This window comes from Eleutherodactylus coqui, chromosome 2 (genome assembly GCF_035609145.1).
Source record: "Eleutherodactylus coqui strain aEleCoq1 chromosome 2, aEleCoq1.hap1, whole genome shotgun sequence".
Lineage (NCBI taxonomy): Eukaryota > Metazoa > Chordata > Amphibia > Anura > Eleutherodactylidae > Eleutherodactylus > Eleutherodactylus coqui.
The window spans coordinates 107,088,412-107,107,007 of NC_089838.1; the positions used below are offsets into that span (position 1 = coordinate 107,088,412).

The window sequence follows — 18,596 nt, forward strand, 5'->3', positions numbered from 1 at the left end:
TTGGAATCGGCATGAAAAGTTGGTCTAGCAAAATCTGTTTTTGTTTACAATGAGGAAAAAAGTTTTTCTTTGTTGACCAGTGTAATTTATTCAGTCTTGTCAGATTTTTAGTAACCCCAAAAAGCTTTTTATTTGCAGTTATGCATGTGTCTTGTCTGGTTATTACTTATTATTGGTGATTACTATCAGGGGATACATTTTATATTGTACATCATAAGACAAAGTGTGTCAAGATGAGACGATCATGGGGTTAATTTTGTCCGGATTGTCCACCTAATTAGTAGTCAGCTGATGACAATGGTTCCAGTTGCTGGAAGCTCTTCATTATAAGCAGCTCTCCATTCTACTAATACGGGACAATGGCATCTGATGTGAAAACCCTTTAGGCTGTGGACTACCATTTATTTCTATCCATAGTCACCAAATGGCACATGAACTCTAGAATAACGTGAATGGTCCTCTGAAGGGGGGCAGTACCATTTATTACCTAGGTTTACGTTCACCATATATTGCATATACTATACACACTTGCAATAATAAGTCTTCTTTTTACTAGGACTCACCCCACCCACTACTCCACCATACAAGCCTGCTGAAGAAGACCTGTACAAGCCAGAGATAAATCAGGAATCTGTAAATAAAGGTTCCCCCATTACCTTGTCCCCTAAAGAAGAGGCCGCTGAAGTACGTCTGTCTGTAAATAGGAAATTTTCCAAGAAACAGCCAGAGAGGACTGAACTATATGCACATTTGAGTCGAACTGAATCCCTTCCAGCAAATTCTCCATCTCTAGGAATTAAAAGGCCATTTTCCCGGTCTTTTGGAGACCATGACTATTGCCAGGTTAAGAAATCAGAAACTGTAGTCCAGAGAAAAATACTAAAGCCTTTGGATCCACCAAACTATGGTGAGAAGAGAAAGAAGCTGCCTATACCTCCAGCACCCCAGAGGAAAGTCACTGAAGGGTCCTTGACGCAAGACACCAAAGTCTTAAAAGACCTTGAGATTCGAGCGAGTCTCACTAAGCATTTTGGTTTTCCAGATAATACTCTTAAAGAGGAAGAGGATGATGTTACATGTATTAACCATGAGTATAATTCAGTTTTTGAGGACAGTGACAGTGACTGCAGCTCTCCCGAAGAGACCTGCCTGTCACCTCTTAGAACAAAGTCCTTTTCTAGAAGGAGCCCCCAATCCAAGCTGCAGAGCTATCGTCAAAGTCGGACCACTGCTAGAATTATAAGCTCATCTGACAGCAAGAGGACACACAGGTAGGCTTGTCCAATATATAAACAAAGACCTATCTGGTGGTATTGAACCATCCTGACCTCAGGGGAAATTACATACTTGATCCTTAAATCTGCCAGGGCGTGTTAAGGCCCATTTACACAGAACGATGATCGCTCAAAATTCGCTCAAACGAAAGTAGTAACTCCAAGTAGCTAATTAGCAATTTAAGACTTATGGAGGCAGAGCGGTATATGCAAACAGCTGCATTGTTCTCTGAGCTTTCAGCTGGTGTCCCGCTGAGAACTGCCAGTGGGATACCAGTTGAAAGAATACTATCAGCACCGTCCGCTGAGATAATCAGCATGTGGCGCTGATAAGTCATCTGGGATTTCTAGCTTTCTCGCATGCATGATGGCTTCGCGTTTAGACATAACGATTATCACTCAAAAGATGGCTTTTGAGCGTTAATAGTGTCTAAATGGGCCTTTACACCTATTCTATACATTTTATGTATATTCTCAGTGTTTTATAAAATGTAACCGTACTTTCAGAAAACTTTTGGCATACGTCAAAAGTTTTGATTGGTGGGGTTTAGGTGCTAAGACTTGCACCAGTCGCTGGAACGAAGGTGATGAAGTTCTTGCCGGAGCATCTTCTCTGTTCACTAGCTGAAGATAGGCTCAATATAAAGTGTGTAGAACCCATCTTCAGCTGGTGAGCAGAGATGGCACTTGGATGAGCCATTCTGCTGCTTTGTTCCAGAAATTGGTGACTGTCTCGGCACCTGAAGTCTGCTTTTCTCTCCCAAAATGTATTCAGATACTTTTACCGAACGGTATCGGGTCAAATAAGTGACCGGTGGTGTCGGCTTTCTCCATTTTTTAACAGTGTTTAGCTGGTAATAATATTATGTTAATGTTTTCCAGCGCTGATTCTTAGGCTGGATGCTTAGTATTCGGTCACAGTGGATGAGATGGCCCAGGGGTTTATTGCAGTAGCACAGAATTCTGCCTTTACATCATTCATTTCTGTGACATTTAGTTTTTGCATAATACATCTTATGGCTTCTCTGTGAGTGCTGACAATAGGAAATGAATGCATGCGTATATACATACAACGGGACGGATTTGTATTGACATGTTTCTTGTATCTGGCTTTAAGCAGATGTGAAAGCAATGAGCAGAGGCAGACTGGAAACTTGAGCCAGAGGCAAATCCAAAGGAGGAGGCAGAAGGCAATTGTAAGTAGTGAAGTCTTCTATACTTTCTAACATAACCCTCTTCATAGAATAATCAAACTTAAATTCCACAGGAATTCTGCATTAAGAAAAACGCGTTAAAATCCACAGCATTGGTGCAGAATTTGACCAGGAATTGGTTGTATCTGCATCTGATTTTAGCAGCTGCTGCACTACTCCTCTACCCCCAATACATGGCGCCCCGTCACATGTCTATTGAACGCCCAGCTACTGGTCAGGTGATTTGGAAGTGACCTCACCTGATCAGCGGCTCGTCACTCACTGGAGGCTGTCAGGCAATGTGTGATGGGGCGGGTTGTATTCCAAGGTAAGGGGGAGCGCTGTAACTGTTAACATTAGCTGTAGTTATGCAGCAGATTCTTGGTCAAAATCTGCACCAATTGTGCGGCTTTTGATGCGGCTTATTACGCAGATTTGCTGTGGAATCTGCAGCATTTCCGCCCCGTGTGAACGTACCCTTATGCTGCGTCAGGACAAAGGGCAAGGAGCACACTTGTTAATCATTGTAGAGGTTCTTAAAATAGGCCACTTCTCTGATAGATCAGTGTGGGAACTGGTGTTTGGAGAAGTCCTCTAACAATGGCCAGAGGCAAATCCAAAAACAGACATGGAAATGGACATTGTGGGAACCAACGCTTTATCCTTCCTACTATGGTTTCCTTTTATTCCCTGCTCCTCAGAAATGCCGATCATCCTTAGTATCAAAGCTGGTCTCCTAGAACGACAGAAGCTGACCGGCACAAAGCGTATTCTGCCTTCCTACAAAACATGGCCCTTCTGCTAATCCAACACAACATCCCAGATTTAGAGTTCTGCTCCTGGATAAAAAAAGAATAATACATGTAAAGGACATTTTTACAGTTGAACACACTTCCATGCCATTTCACATCCCTTGCAAAGATTTTTTTAAATACTCAAGACTTACTGATAACATTTTCTTGCTTACCTCGATGGACTAGAAGAGCCCCCAATTCGACACTTTGAGTTCTTCTAGAATGACCCGTCCAACTCTCACAAAGCTCTATCTCATACAAAGCTCTACAAGATGTTATTTTCCTCCATGATTATGTATTTGTTTCCTGCTGGGAAGAAGACTTTGGTACCAGGTTTACTAGCCATCGGCGAAACTTCATTTTTAATTGAAGTCCTAAATGCCTCCATATACGCCAACCAATTTGAAATATCAAGGGAACGTCTGAATGTGGTGCCTCACACCATCTTGTCTTACAAAGATGTACCCCAATTTATCTAATAGATGCTAGAGATGCAGTTTGGCGGAAGGCTCACTTATCCATATATGGTGGCATTGCTCCATTGTTCGCCCCCTTGGAACTATATTAGACAACTAATATAAAAGATTTTGGGATATGACATAGCGTCCTCTCCTGCTATGGCCCACCTCTCCTTGGGTCTGGATCACCTTCACATCACATTCTAACTGTAACTAGATCCTTTATAGCAAGAAACTGGAGGGATACGAAAGTTCCCCAAACTTCTGAAATGACTAATGCTATACATGTCAACTCCATGATGGAGCAGCGGGTAGACTTGGTAATGCAGTCACATCCCACTAAATTTGGGCTAAATGGATTGATTCTGGGAACCACAGTATGTCATTGTGTTCACTATCATCCCCTTGCTTGAATATGTCCAGTTATTTCTTACTTAAATCTGTTTAAACTGCTGTTCTCATTTCATTAGGATTTTGCATATCTATTCAGCTGCTTGTGAAATATATTTGTCTGTGTGCATTAAAATGCTGTATCCCAACCCTCCATGCCAGGGGCGTAGCTAAAGGCTCATGAGTGCAAAAGTTTATCTTGGGCCCACCCAACTTCTCTTAACACCCTAACGCAGAGGCATAACTTGAAACTTCTGGAGCCCAATGTAAAACCTGTAACAGGGCCCCTAACTATAATGCTTTATTCATAGTACTGGGCTCCCTGTATGGAGAAGAGAGACCTTATGCCCCCCCCCACCCCCCCCCCACACACACACACACCCCTTCCCCCAAGGCTCCTGGGCCCGGGTGCAACCACATCACCTGCATCCTTTATAGTTACGCCACTGCTCCACGCCTTTGTACTCCTTGCTCATCAAATGTTCTTCTGGATTCTCCTTATGCCCAACACTGATCCCATTCTTTTGGAATGCGATCGACCAACTTTATTGTTACTATGAACACAAGCAGTTTTTGTACATAGATTTACTATAACCCATTACTATTTTGGTATGTTATTACAAAAAATGGAATAAAAAATGTTTAAAAAAAAAAAGGCTACTCCTACAAGCTCAGGAAATCCAGTTCTTCTGCATTAAATCCATGACCTCTGGCTATTCATATTTGCCAATGTAATATGGAAGGAGTATAATTCCCCCGAGTTGGAGCGCTGCTGCTGAACTGTATGCTGCAAATGCTTTTTACAATGCAGAGTTGTTGTATACAGGGAATACAATCTGCTAGGTAAGCAAGGGAAATGCTTGTGGGGTCAGTGAACCTTTCTGACACAGCAGCTTCTAATAAAAGTTCTCTACAGCAGATCACCCAGCAGCATTGAGGCCAACGCTACAATCGTGTACCAACAGACTTTTCTAAAGCTTGTGCTACATTTCATGAAGAACGAAGTTCATACAGGAGCATAATGGCCATAGATGGTGCTTATATAACATAACTTCTCCCAGCAACCAGTCAGAGGTCTGCTTTAACCCTTTCCAATCCAATTTGTATCCTGGTTTTCCTATAGGGCTTACTCTTTTTCTGCCGTCATACAATAGCGCTATCTGCTGGCTAAAGCCAGTACTGCATGAGGTGACACGTTGAATAGGCTCCGACAGCAGAGAGGCTGGTAGTATACAGTAAGAGAACCCCGACGAACGTCTTCCAACATTGGAGCTGTAAAGCCTTAAAACATAATGTCTTAAGACGTCAGACAGTGGATTGGAAAGGGTTAATTTTTTGCAATGGGAAAAAGGCCACTGTTTTCTCAAACCAGTTTGAATATCCAGACCCATTGTGTATATCCTAATGCAAATACATGTGGAGTAAGTGGTTATGGTTCTGAGTGAGTAAACAGACCGTGGTTTTGTAGTCATTGAGAAAAGCAAAAAATTAAATTGTCATTGGGAAGCCCAATCCCAATAGTTTTCACAGCCAATACAGAGTTCCATAGTCTCACTGCTTTTACTGTAAAGAATCCCCTTCTATGTCGGTATTGAAACCTTCTTTCCTCTAGATGTAAAGGGTGCCCCCTTGTTACAGTCACAGTCCTGGGTATAAACCGATGATGGGAGAGATCTCTATATTGTCCCCGATATATATGGTGAAATTCTGCCATAATAAGAAGTCTGGAGTCGTCTTAGAAGTTCCTCATTCCTGGACTGGTATTTGAAGTCAGACAAATTATTATGCTGGCAGCTCTGGTGGACTTCATGGTCTCCTATTCATGAAATTAGCGTTGTGCTAGACCTCAATTCCTAGGAGAAATGTGTAGGAACTAGCAGCTGCTTCTGCCAATGAAAGCTTGTTATTGGGGTCTTCATTGGCAGGACTTTCCAAAATCAACTGCTCTCCAGGGTTGGGGGTTACATTAGGAAAGGGTGTTGTCCTTACTTTAAGCCGCTCACTTTACCAGAAAGCCCGGCAGTCCATTTATATTAAAGGGAACCTTTCACTGGATATGAGCACCATAATCTAAGTCACATTGCTCTCAGTGCAGGAGCCCAGAGAGGTACTTTTTATACTTACCTGTCTCTTGGTGCCCGTGCTGTGAGCCCTGTAAGTCGGCATGCGACCGTCTTATTGGACTCATGTGTACGTGTTTCCATAGAGATCAATGGGAGCATGTGTACACAGCCCGTAACTTTGAGTCTGACACGTTTCATGTGCCAACTTTCAGGGATGGCAGTGCAGGCATCAGGAGGTGGGTAAGTATGAAAGATAACTTCCTGGAAACCTGCTATATGAGTACTTGAATTATGGTGCTCATAGTCGGTGACTTCTTCCCTTTGACTGACATGGGGGTTTCAGTTATTTAATCCATCCCCATCATACACCCCATCAAGACCATGTGCACACATTCCTTGTCTCCATGAAGTTCTCCGTGACCTCAAAGCTATTCGTGACATTGATGCCAGCCAAAGGCAAGTGTCAGCAGAGATGAGAGAAAAAAACGGAACATATCTTCATCTCGCCGATATTTTCCTATAAATAGTGCCTGTGTGCCGTGTCAGCAATATTACACGTCTTCATTATAATTCTGCCCATTTTCATGTTTTGCACATATCCTAGTTGAGTCTTTTTGGTTCCTAGTAAACTATATATCGAAGTATCTTGAACCGGAAATGGAGGCACTGCTAGTTATTTAAAGTGCATGCATAGAGCCGTCTGAAAAGTCACATTGTGTGCACGCGCCAAATTTACAGGGGCGCCAAATTCACAGGAACATCCACAGAAAGAGGGGACCAAGTGAGCATAAAACATACCTCCCCTGAGGTCCCATTCCCTCACCTTTTGAGCATCATGACATAGTTTATGGTGCTCATTAGAGATGAGAGAGCATACTCGCTAAGGGCAATTGCTCGAGCGAGCATTGCCTTTAGCGAGTACCTGCCCGCTCGAGACAAAAGGTTCGGGTGCCGGCGCGGGGGAGCGGTGAGTAGTGGCAGTCAGCAGGGGGGAGCGGGGGGGGAGAGAGGGAGAGAGAGATCTCCCCTCCATTCCTCCCCGCTCTCCCCTGCAGCTCCCTGCCCGCCGCCGGCACCCGAACCTTTTGTCTCGAGCGGGCAGGTACTCGCTAAGGGCAATGCTCGCTCGAGCAATTGGCCTTAGCAAGTATACTCGCTCATCACTTGTGCTCATAGATGCCTACACAGGCCTTGAACAATACATACGGTCAAGTATCCGTGCAATATACACATTGACTTTCCCGCTTCAGGAAGAGAACGTCGCAATTTTATCTAAGAATCGTTGGCGTAAGAGGTGGATCAATTCTTGCTAATTAAGAAGCAGAAATGAATGCTGCCTTCAATGTATTGAAAAACGCCTAAAATGCGATACCGCTGCCGTCTCGCTTCCATAGAGCGCTACATTTTGAACGTAAACATTGCAGCTATGATTTATATCTAGAACGCACATATTCAGGCTGATATAAGATTTAGTGTCTCCCCCCAACCCCCCCCCCCCCCCTTTGTGAAATATCTGTGGGTTGCAGAATTTGAGATTAATCCTCCGCAGAAGGATAAAACGCAAGGTTCTTACCTAAGGAGCGCGGCTGCTGCCGAGATTTTAATGGACCACAATGTCCTTTAAAATTACACAGCTACGAGCCAAATGTATTGAAAATTCAATAACGGGAGAACGGTGCAACCTCTTCACATTCTTAATGCATGTTTCATTATTCAGCAGATTTAAGTAGGCTTTGTCATTTAATTTTGAGAAGCAAAGATCAGCTGATGAAATATATTGTACTTAGTCAAAACTTCTAGATTGCCAGAAAACTTTCTGATGCTTGTGTGTAGTAATACAGGAAATATGTGCCCGTTTACAAGAATAGTAACCATTATGTTTGATAACGAAGGCTTCTTCCATTGTATGGTCTTACAGGCAGGTTATATTGATATACTTTGTAATGGTTGCTTATATTGTTTAATGACCAACTAACATATTGAAACTTATGCTGTGCAGCTGAGATCTGTTTACTGCCTTGCCACCGCATGCCACAGTAAAATGACAATGATTCCATATTGTTTTAAAGGGGTGTCCCACTTCTAGTGGTTTTGCTGCAGGAAGCAGACATAGTGGTCCAGGTTTGTCCTATTGAAGTGAATGGAACTCAGACTGCAGTACCACCCCAGGCCACTGTGCAGTGTACAGAGCTGTCTGCTTCCTGCAGCAAAACAACTGGAAAGTGGGGCAACCCCTTTAAAATAACTTCCAGGAGACCCACTAACCTTCCAGGAGACCCACTAACACAATGTCTGTGCAGTTGCTAAATGGTGCAATATTATCAACGTTTCCATTGCTAGGGGCGGAAATGAAGGATTTTTCTTCTGTTTAATTTGTAGCTTCCATTAGTTTTTAGTAGCTCAATGTCAATTATTTGTCTTGGAGCCTCTTTTAACAGTATATTAGGGAGCTGCATTATCAGCACTTGCCAAATATACCTGTAATAAACATTTGTCATCAGAACCCCTCTCTTCATGGGGGAGCGCGGTTCTGCAGCCCTCCAGGCACCATCACCAGAATGCAGGTGGTTTTTACATAACTGTTGCCTGACAAATAAGGAAGATGGAACGATACCTCTGCAGCGCCACCTATTGGATGGTAGCATTCCTTCAAATCAATGTCAGACTCTTTATACAAGTCCTCAAGGGAATGATTGGGAATTGTCTTAAGGACTTGTTTTAAGGGTCTGACATTGATTTGACGGAATACTGCCATCCAGTAGGTGGCGCTGCAGAGGTATCGTTCCATCTTCCTTATTTGCATATTACCCAGAAGAGCATGGACGGCTTAATAAGTCTCCTAACTCACCTTCTAGGTGCTCTCCTTAAGGAGAAATGATATCCCAACCCTGGTGCCTGGCAGTACCTAGATGGCTGTAATGGGGAGTCTGCATTCTGCACAGACTTGCTCCTCTAACATAATATTTAGCAGCTCCTTTGTAAGACTGAAGCTTCGCCTCTTGTAATGCACACAGCTAACATTGTGACTCGTGTCGTCTTCTCTGTATAGGATGAAGAGCGTCTCGTCTGCATCAGAAACCTCTCCAACAGCATCAGTGCTAATGAGCTGAAGAGGAGGTTCGAGGTGTTTGGAGAGATTACTGAATGTCTCATTCTTAGTAGGAACAGGTATGAGTCCATTATAGTGTGTGGAGGAGTCCTCGGCTTACTGTATACAAGTCTTGACCTTGTCCTTCCTGTCTTGTATTCCAGGGGAGATAAATATGGCTTAATCACTTATCGTTATCATGAGGATGCTGCGTTGTCTCTAAAGAAGGGCCTTTCCCTGAGAAAAAGGAATGAGCCTTCATTTCACATGAACTACGGAGGTCTCAGGCATTTTTTTTGGACCAAATACACTGACCTAGGTAAATTGAATGGCCGTGTAAGTTACATGTTTCTGGTAAACCTCTGTCATGATGTGTTGGATTGGATTTTCTACCTGCATGGTACTGCTTGCCCTAAAATGTACACAATTAGGCAGAGAATGACGATTTAGAGCTCTTTCTCACATCCGTGATACAGCTTAATTCTACCTTCCCTATTCCAACACCACCGTCCGGACTCCTTGTGGTCCTACTGGGTCTGGTTAAGGCTGGCGAGTGTATTTCAACGGCATGTATACGCCCGTAATACAGGCGGGTGTCCCGGTATGACCGGGAATCTCTATGTAACTTGCAGTTCGGGTCAAGAGATGTGCAGTTAGGCCGGGACTCCCTTAGTATTACAGGCGCATAAATTCAACCAGAATACACTTCCATAACCTATTTTCAGGATGGGGGCATTAACAGTTGATTGGCAGGGCCCATCACTGGGAACCCCTGGTGATAAGTTACCTTTGGGCCAGCTGCCACTGAGGATGGAGCCGGAATCTTGTTCTGCATTGCAGCGAACTACGTTAGTGATTGCTGGCCCAGCTTCCACTGTAGGAGGATTCTTTACTGTAAGAGCAGTGACACTGTGTAACTCTGCCTAAGAACATGGTGATGGCAAAATCGATAGAGGAGTTTAAGAGGGGACTAGACATCCTTATAGACAGCTATGGTATTACAGGATATAGACATTAAATAACCAGCAGGGTTGTTGATCCGGGTCTTGGAGTCAGGTAGGAACTTTGAAATGTTGATCCAGGGATTAATCTGACTGCCATTATGGAGTCAGGAAGGAATCTTTCCCATGATGGACTAATTGGCTTCAGTCTCATTGTTTTTTTTTGCCTTCCTGTGGATCAACAAGGGGGGGGGGGAATCAGGCTGAACTAGATGGATATTGTCTTCTTTCAGCCTAACATACTATGTTACTATGTCATTCAACTTCCAGCTCTGTCTGCAATGACGGCTGGCCTGATAATAGCCGATCGCTGGTGTCTGGAGCGACGGACTCTCGACAATGAGCTACTGATGACCTATTCTGTCGATTGACATATCCTTAAGGGGTTAACATTTTAAACATTTTACAGGAGGAATATTGTGCTGCCAGTGTGAGCAGCTCACAAAAAAATTGACAAGTCTGGATGTGTTGCGAACTCTCAACTATTAGGTCTTTACAGGCTCTCAGCACCTGGATTTAAACAAGAACGCTTCCATTCACTGACTGCAAGGAGAGATCTTGAAAGCAGAAATTGGAAAAACAAGAGTCTATAAAAAAAAAAGCTGTAGAACTTTTCATTAGGCAACGATCAAACGTAAAACACGGACGGCTGTAACTTTTTTTCCGCTTTCTCGTTTGATCACCAGATTCTAATGCAGCGGAGCCGTCGTCGGCTGGGATGAAGAGCAAGTACGAATCCATGGATTTTGACAGCTTGCTGAAAGAGGCACAGAGAAGTCTGCATCGATGACAGCCTTATCACGGAGGAGTACCTCAATACCTCAGTCAAGGCACTTCCAACATGTTTACGTTTTGAAACAAAGTGGAATACAGATACAAAAAGACTTTATCCTTTGAATTGATGTTTACATTGAACAAAGCTGCTTCTGTATGTGATCTTCTCTCCCCATGGTGTTTGCTGTCTCACTGCCACATTTGAGTATCCTTGCTTTTTTCAGGTGCATCTGTAAACATAATGTCCTTCCCTCTTTCCCCCCTTTGTGGTTGTGGTTGTGTTCTCCATAACATTTTTGTCTGTAGTGTGTGAAAAACTCATCACCACGAGAAAAAAAACAAAAAAAGTCTATTGTGAATAGTCTACAAAACTACTTTTAATAGAAAGATGTATATTCTTAAAAGAAGAAAGAATTAATGTATTTATGGTTCACACGTACTGTATTTCATATTGTCGTTTGCTTCATTTTGAACTATGCACTCTAGTGAGGTGTTTGCAAAAGATCCGATTTTAATCCGTGACCATTACGAATCATCACGAATCACTAGGAATGCTGGGAGGATCGGGGGAGATCTACCTAGATGATATCAAGTCTATATGTGTCATGTTGTAATAAGGACACTGGATCGCACAGTCTGGAGACACTGTTATGCTTTTTTCCCTTGCGTTTCCCTCTTTCTTTTTTTTTTTTGTCTTCCTAGAACTTTAACCCTTTCCAATCCAATCCTGGTTTTCCTAGGGGGCTTACTCTTTTTCTGCCGTTATACAATGGCGCTATCTGCTGGCTAAAGCCAGTACTGCATGAGGTGACACGTTGGATAGGTTCTGACAGCAGAGAGGCTGGCAATGTTCAGTAAGAGAACCCCGACGTTGGAGCTGTACAGCCTTAAATCGTAATATCTTAAGACGTCAGACAGTGGCTTGGAAAGGGTTAACCTTCTTCTTTTCTATTCGTTCAAAGGCATAAAAAGTTGCAGCGTATTAATGAATGAACTTTGTAATAAAGTAACGTTCACATTCCCTTTACAGAGAAGAGAACCTTTTGTGCGGAGGACCCCATTCCTAGATCTGGTCAGGACTCGTCGTCTCCATCCGGTGCTTGTTTGCACAATAGCGAATCGTAACGACTGAATTGTAACGAATGACTTGTAACGACTGATTTGCATGTAGAAGTTGACGTTGCGGTTCAGGTGTCATAAGCGTAACTGTAAATCCAGTATTTCCCATGTAGAGTTCATGTCGATGCCCTATATTCCCATGTATGTACAATAGATAATGTTTCCGGTCACCTATAGTATGACTTCTTCCCAAAGATTACCAAGGAGATCCTCCTCCTCCTTACCTTATTGTATTCATTGCATTCATGATATCACGACGTGACTGACAGCAATACACAGCTGGAATAACGCCCGCCATATCCTGACAGACAGAAATGTTTCTGGGTCAACGTTTTAGCTTAGTGTAAAAGCCATTCTTTCCAATGACACGGGAGTGTTGTAAATAGCGCCATCTACACTTGAGAACTGGGACTGCTGAAGCCGTTTTTATATATGTTTACCAGGGTAGCATAGAATGTAGGATTAAGCCATTATGTGTAGTTTAGGAGACATAGCCTTACTTCTTTAAATAGTCACCGGTAGATACCGCCGGTCTTATTTTTTTATGTTTTTGCCAAAGTTTCCAGCAGCTCCCGCGAACCCCAGGATTGAACATACCTCTTCGGCAAACACCTTCTTGTAGATCTGCCTTTATCTGTCATAGTATTCCCATACAGCAATGATGTTTACATGTGATTGCTATATAGTTTACTGTAGAATACAATATAAATATATATAAATATATATACAACTATGATGTTACCCTTAGGGTGAACCGTTACGTCCTGTGCTGTGCTGATAGTTTCGAGAACAGTATGTGGAATATTCTCTTGAATAGATGTCTACAGTTTACACAAAGCACATATGTTGCATTGGGGATTCAATTGCGCAAGGATTAAAGATCAATAATTGAGGTTTTCGAGCGGCCGGGTCAGTGGCGACTCTTTGTCGCCTTTACACGGCTGCTGAATCTCTTGCTTCTAATGTCCAGTAGTGCTTCCTTTTGCTGACCAGCTTCGTCTGGCTCTCATTCTGACAGAGGACATGATGGCAGAAACTTTGAATGACTGTATAGTCAGAACTTGGAAGAATTGATTTCCATGAGGCCTTTAGATATTATTTAGCAAGCTTCTAGTCCAGCACTTATGCAAAGCGTACACGCACAGGTAGTCTCATTGCGGGTCCACCAATGGTATGTATGTTCGTAGACCACGTTTGGTTGTCATTGTTCATTTCCATGGTGTGCACTTAACACCTATGAATGTATTTCATGGTAGATTGTAGCCTGTGATAACGGAGATAAGGATTTTATAGTAACAATTGTATATTTAACATTCGTTTACGGGATGTGCTAATAGTCATTGAAATTTGACATTTTTATCCACACGGATGTCGTTTGTTGAATTGGGTTGGGCTTGTACTTTTTATACAACTGTGAAATTAAGTATGCTAAAGTATGAAAAAGGAAAATGTACTCTCCCAATGGGTGATCGTTGGAGACAGGCAGACCATCAGAGCTCGGATTACACTGGATAAGGGGGGTCCAAAACTGAGAGCTGTAATTCTTCATCAAACACGTTTATTGGGTAAAAAAGTAAACGGTGAAGGTCTGGGTCTAGTGATGTCACTGGACTATGAACCGGGCACTGACATCACTCAATGGGACAAGCTCGTCCGACAAACTGGCCACCGACTGTGCCATAAGCCCAATGACTAGAGCTGTTTAGTTCTAAGACATTGGTTAAAAAAAATTAGGTCCTAATGTTTCCCTTAAGCATATTGGAGAATTTTACTGCTGCCCAGTTTGTTAATAGTCCTAATCCCATCTGGCAAGATAAAAGGCCTTCAACAATGTGTTCAGATCTGGAAAAATTGGGGTCTTTTTACATGGGATGATTGAGTGCTTAAGCGCCTAATAGCCATCCCCATGATCATCGCTCCTTTGCTGTCACACAGGAGTAATAGGGGTCAGAAACACTCTTTTCTCCTTAGGGAGAGCAACTATATACTATAAACTAAGTGAGGAGACTCAAATGGCCACGCACGCTCCTCTGGGTAATATGCAAATAAGGGAGATCGAATAAATCCTCCACAGTGCCACCTATTGAAAGGAATGCTACCTTTCAATAGGTGGCACACAGGAGTAATACTCACTGAATGGAGGTGGAGCGAGATGTAGATGTCTTCTGGCTGCCCACCTCCGTTCAGAGTAAATAGGCCATCATTCGTAGATTGACTCCGTTTACAGGTGTTTATGCCTGCATAAAATGAACAATAAGTGAGCAAATTAACGTTCATCGTTCAATCGCCGACCGTGTTTATACTAATACTAATGATTAGCATTCAGTCTCACAAGATCCTGTGATTACCTGAATCGTTCCATGTAAAAGGACCCCTAAACCAGGATAGCCTTGCCAGTTGTGAAAAAAAATCAATCGTATATTGGGTCTAGACAACACCGCTTTAATAAATAAGGACTTACACTACTACAAGTAAAGAGCGGCCTAATGTTTTGTTAGGGGTTATCTAACTATGAGTTGGTCCTCAGAAACTTTTTGTTTTCTATTTACATATTCCTAAATGGGCATAATAGACCCTTATTTCAGGCCAGTCTTGTCACCATATAGTCATGTAGGATGGATTGAAAAAGACACAGTGAGAGTTATAACCATGTGAGCTCATAAGAGGTAGTTAAAGGACTAACGTATTGATGACGTATCCTTAGGATCAATTTTTTGATTGGTGGGGGTCTGTTACTCCTGAAATCAGCTGATATGAAGAGGCTGTGGCACTCAGTTGAGGGCTGTGATATCACATTCATTGTTCACATGAATGGGACTGAGCTGCAATGCTAGGCTCAGCCACTATGGAATGTACAGCACTGTGCTTGGTACGTAGTGAAGTGACAGCAGCACTTACCTAAGCAATTGCTGAAGGTCCTGAGTCGCAGACTTCCACCAACCTGGTCATCAATATCGAAGTCTGTGAAAACGCCTTTCATTTTTTTCTAACGTCAAGACCCCAAAAAAATCTCGTGCATTAAGCTACTGAATAATCTGTTAGCCATCCTAAGATAGGTAAATGAATACTTGTTGTGAATCCTAGAATTCTACATAAAAAAAAATCTGTTCTGTCCAATCTTAGAAAAAGCAATATGGCTGATCGATCCATGTCACCTTAAGATAGGACCTGTAAGAGTTAATTTGTAGATAAGCAGGTCAGCCATACTATGTACTTCAAGTGGAGACTTTGCTCTAAAGAAAAACCAGAAATCACTTATTAATGAGTAATAAATACATTGTGTTTTTTAAACGGAGTATACACGTTCATCCCATTGCAGACGGTTCACTTTTTTTCCCAGTTTTGATTTTGTATCCATTCTTTTTATGTGGTGTTTGGGTTTATGATCGTTTTGGACAAAATTGTTATCATTTTTACCGATTTTTTTTTTTTTTTCTTTTTTTTTTTTTTCCAAATTAGTTTTTTCCTCACCTGTATATAGTTTCTAGTTACTTGCTTTGTTTGCCCTTTTTTTTCCTAACGAGTGTGTCATAAACACCTTGCCTTGTTTCGTATTCGGCAACAATCCTAAGCAATAGTAGAAAAGAACAATCCGTCCGGTTGTGCTGGGTTTCCCTTCACCGATGTTGGCATGATTCCTGCATTTCCATTTTGGAGGTACCTTGTTTTAGCTTTCCAACCGCAGCTGTCTATTGGACCATGTAAAACAAACTGCTGGTTTGGTGCTTTACGTTGTGTAGCCGTGCGCCCGTCCGTGGAATCTAGAGTGCAATCATCTAGATCCCAGTACAGGGAGCATCCCTACTACTAACATAAGGATGATTGATATGTTGTATAGAATTTAATGCATTTCACTAGGAAGGTGTATGGATTTTTGCTGCACCACATCAGCTGTTATTTATAATTACAGGATAAATCTATTTTTTTTAAAGAACACTGCTAATTATTGAATTAATGGTTAATATGTGTGAATGATTTGTTTGTTGTTTCATTCATGGTAGAGGGTTTCTCTTTTTTTATATCTCACTTTTTGAATTTAGTTGTATCTTTTTATTTATGTACCATACATTTACCTTCGGATGGTATGCATCGCTATGGCATTTTTTTTTTATTTCTAGTGTGATTTAACTGTCTACCTTATAAAAGAAGAGAATGTTTTATTGTATTTTTACATTGTCAGATCCTATAGTTTCATAGATAATAATTTAACCAAAATCGCTCAGTGTATTATCCAGTGAGTATAAAATATATTTTAAATTGTGTAAATACTTTCTGGACTGGTTTATTTTACTCAAATTCTATTCCTCTGGATAAGGAGTTTCTTGTTTACATTACAAAATAAACTGTAGAATCTCTACATTCATGTACTGTAAATAGCAATTGTGTTCAGCCTACGAATAAAACTAAACCGTGGATGGAAAAAGTTTAACCACTAAGTGTGAGTCTTCAGAGTGATTTTGTTCTAGGGGTTTTTTCGCATTTGAAAAAATTTAAAAGGGAGGCTGGTAGTCAAAAAAACAGATTTTTTTTTTTTTTTTTTTCTTCACTTCCAGTTTTCAAAAATTCATATCTTTATTTTTCTAGTAACGCAGCTATATGAGAGCTTGTTTTTTTGCAGGACGAGTTGTAGTTTTCAGTGGTACCAGTTAACATACCTTATAATGTATTGGACATTTTTTTTTTATTTCCAAGTGGAGTGCAATGGAAATAATGCAATTTCACTGTCTGCCTTTACAGTGTTCATTTTGCTGTAAAAGTAACATGTTATCTACTTTCTATGCGTTAGTGCAATTACAGTGATGCCAAAATTTATATAGCTTTTTTTTTATGTTGTGCTATAAAAAAAAAACACTTTTTTTTTTATTTTAAATTGCTTTCTGCAAACCTCTTCGGACTTATTTTTTTTCCATCTATGTAGCTGTGCGAGCACTTGTTTTTTTCACAAAGTGACCTGTAGTTTATATATATATATATATATATATATATAAATTCCTTATTGGGATATATATGATCTTTTGGTTGCTTTTTGTTCAGTTTTTATTCTTGAAGATGGAGGTGACCTAAAAAAGCATAATTCTGGCATTGCGTACTTTTTTTCCTGCTTGCTTTCACTGTACGGGACAAAGCAATTTTTTTTAAATAAATTGGAATATTACGAATGCAGGAATAAACTTTTTTTTTCATTTATTTTCTTTATGCAACAACTTGGAAAATGGGTGGGTGTCAAACTAATTATTTTATTAAATTTACTAATTAAAAAAACTTTATTAAACTTTGCCTTTTTTTAGTTTCCATAGGGGAACTAAATCGTTTAATCGTTTACACAATAAACTGCAATACATTAGTATTGCAGTATACTGTGTTTCAGCAGATATTCTACTAAGCCATACAACAGGCATGGGTTAATGGGTAGAAATACATGCAGCCCTGCTGGCCTTCAGAAGGGCCCTGGCTGCCATGACAAATGTACATCCATCTGCAATCTTGTTGTAGGCAAGCCATTCAGATGACAGAGGCAGCCCCCTTCTTCTGTCAAGCCCTTTAAATGCTGCTGTCAGTACTGATAGTGGCAACTAAAGGGTTAACAGCTATGATCGGAAATATCTCCAATTCCAGCAGTTGTAGCCACATATCAGCCAAGAGAGAAGATGATATATGTTTTGGAATGGTTAAGTCAGAGTCCTGCCTTAATCCTATGGAAATGCTGTGGTATGACCCAAAAAGGTATCCCTGAAATCATTAATTAACTGAAACACAATTGCAAGGAGGAATGGTCTTCAATTCCTCCTCAATCTTGTTTTTAGCTGCACGAAAAATTTGGTGGGGGTGATTGCTGCTAAGCAAGAATCTGTACGTTATTGAATTCAAGGGTTCAATTTTTCTCCCTGCACTGCAGATGTTTACTCAATGTGCTCGATAAAAGACATGAATAGTACAACCGCTTGTTAGGCTACATTCACACAGACATATTTGCGTGAGAATAGAACTAGAGGCAAACTACTCGAGCGAGTAGTGCCTTATGCGAGTACCTGCCCCTTTGTCTCAAAAGATTCGGGTGCCGGAGGGGGAAAGCGGTGAGTTGTGGGAGTGAGCAGGGAGGAGCTGGGGGGGGGGGGGAGAGAGTGAGAGAGAGATCCCCCCCCCCCCCCCCCCCCGTTCCTCCTCGCTCTTACTCCCCACCGGCTCCCGAATCTTTTGAGACAAGCGGGCAGGTACTCGCATAAGGCATTACTCGCTTGAGTAGTTTGCCTTAGCGAGTATACTTGCTCATCTCTAAATAGAACCCATCGATTTCAATGGGTTTGTTCACATGTGCATATTTTTCCTGTGCATTTCTGTCACGAAAAGAAACTATACATATCTCTCTGGCATTCTTCTCTATCAGATGTAAACTGCTCTAACTAATCTACTTAGAGCATTTACAACTGGCTGTTCAGAATAA

At 41.5% G+C, this 18,596-nt stretch overlaps 1 protein-coding gene across 2 annotated transcripts in view; it reads left to right on the forward strand.

Moving 5' to 3' along the window:
• The window catches only part of PPARGC1B (PPARG coactivator 1 beta), a 99,451-nt gene extending 82,861 nt beyond the window's left edge, over positions 1-16,590 (forward strand). The window contains exons 8-12 of one of the 2 annotated variants that reach the window (XM_066591310.1): positions 557-1,271; positions 2,392-2,470; positions 9,222-9,340; positions 9,425-9,579; positions 10,948-16,590. In XM_066591310.1, the coding sequence (XP_066447407.1) occupies positions 557-1,271; positions 2,392-2,470; positions 9,222-9,340; positions 9,425-9,579; positions 10,948-11,051 (1,172 nt within the window). In that variant the 3' untranslated portion in view covers positions 11,052-16,590. The remainder of the gene's footprint in view (positions 1-556; positions 1,272-2,391; positions 2,471-9,221; positions 9,341-9,424; positions 9,580-10,947) is intronic. The other variant, XM_066591311.1, reaches the window with a different exon arrangement.
• The last annotated feature ends 2,006 nt before the right edge of the window (positions 16,591-18,596 follow it).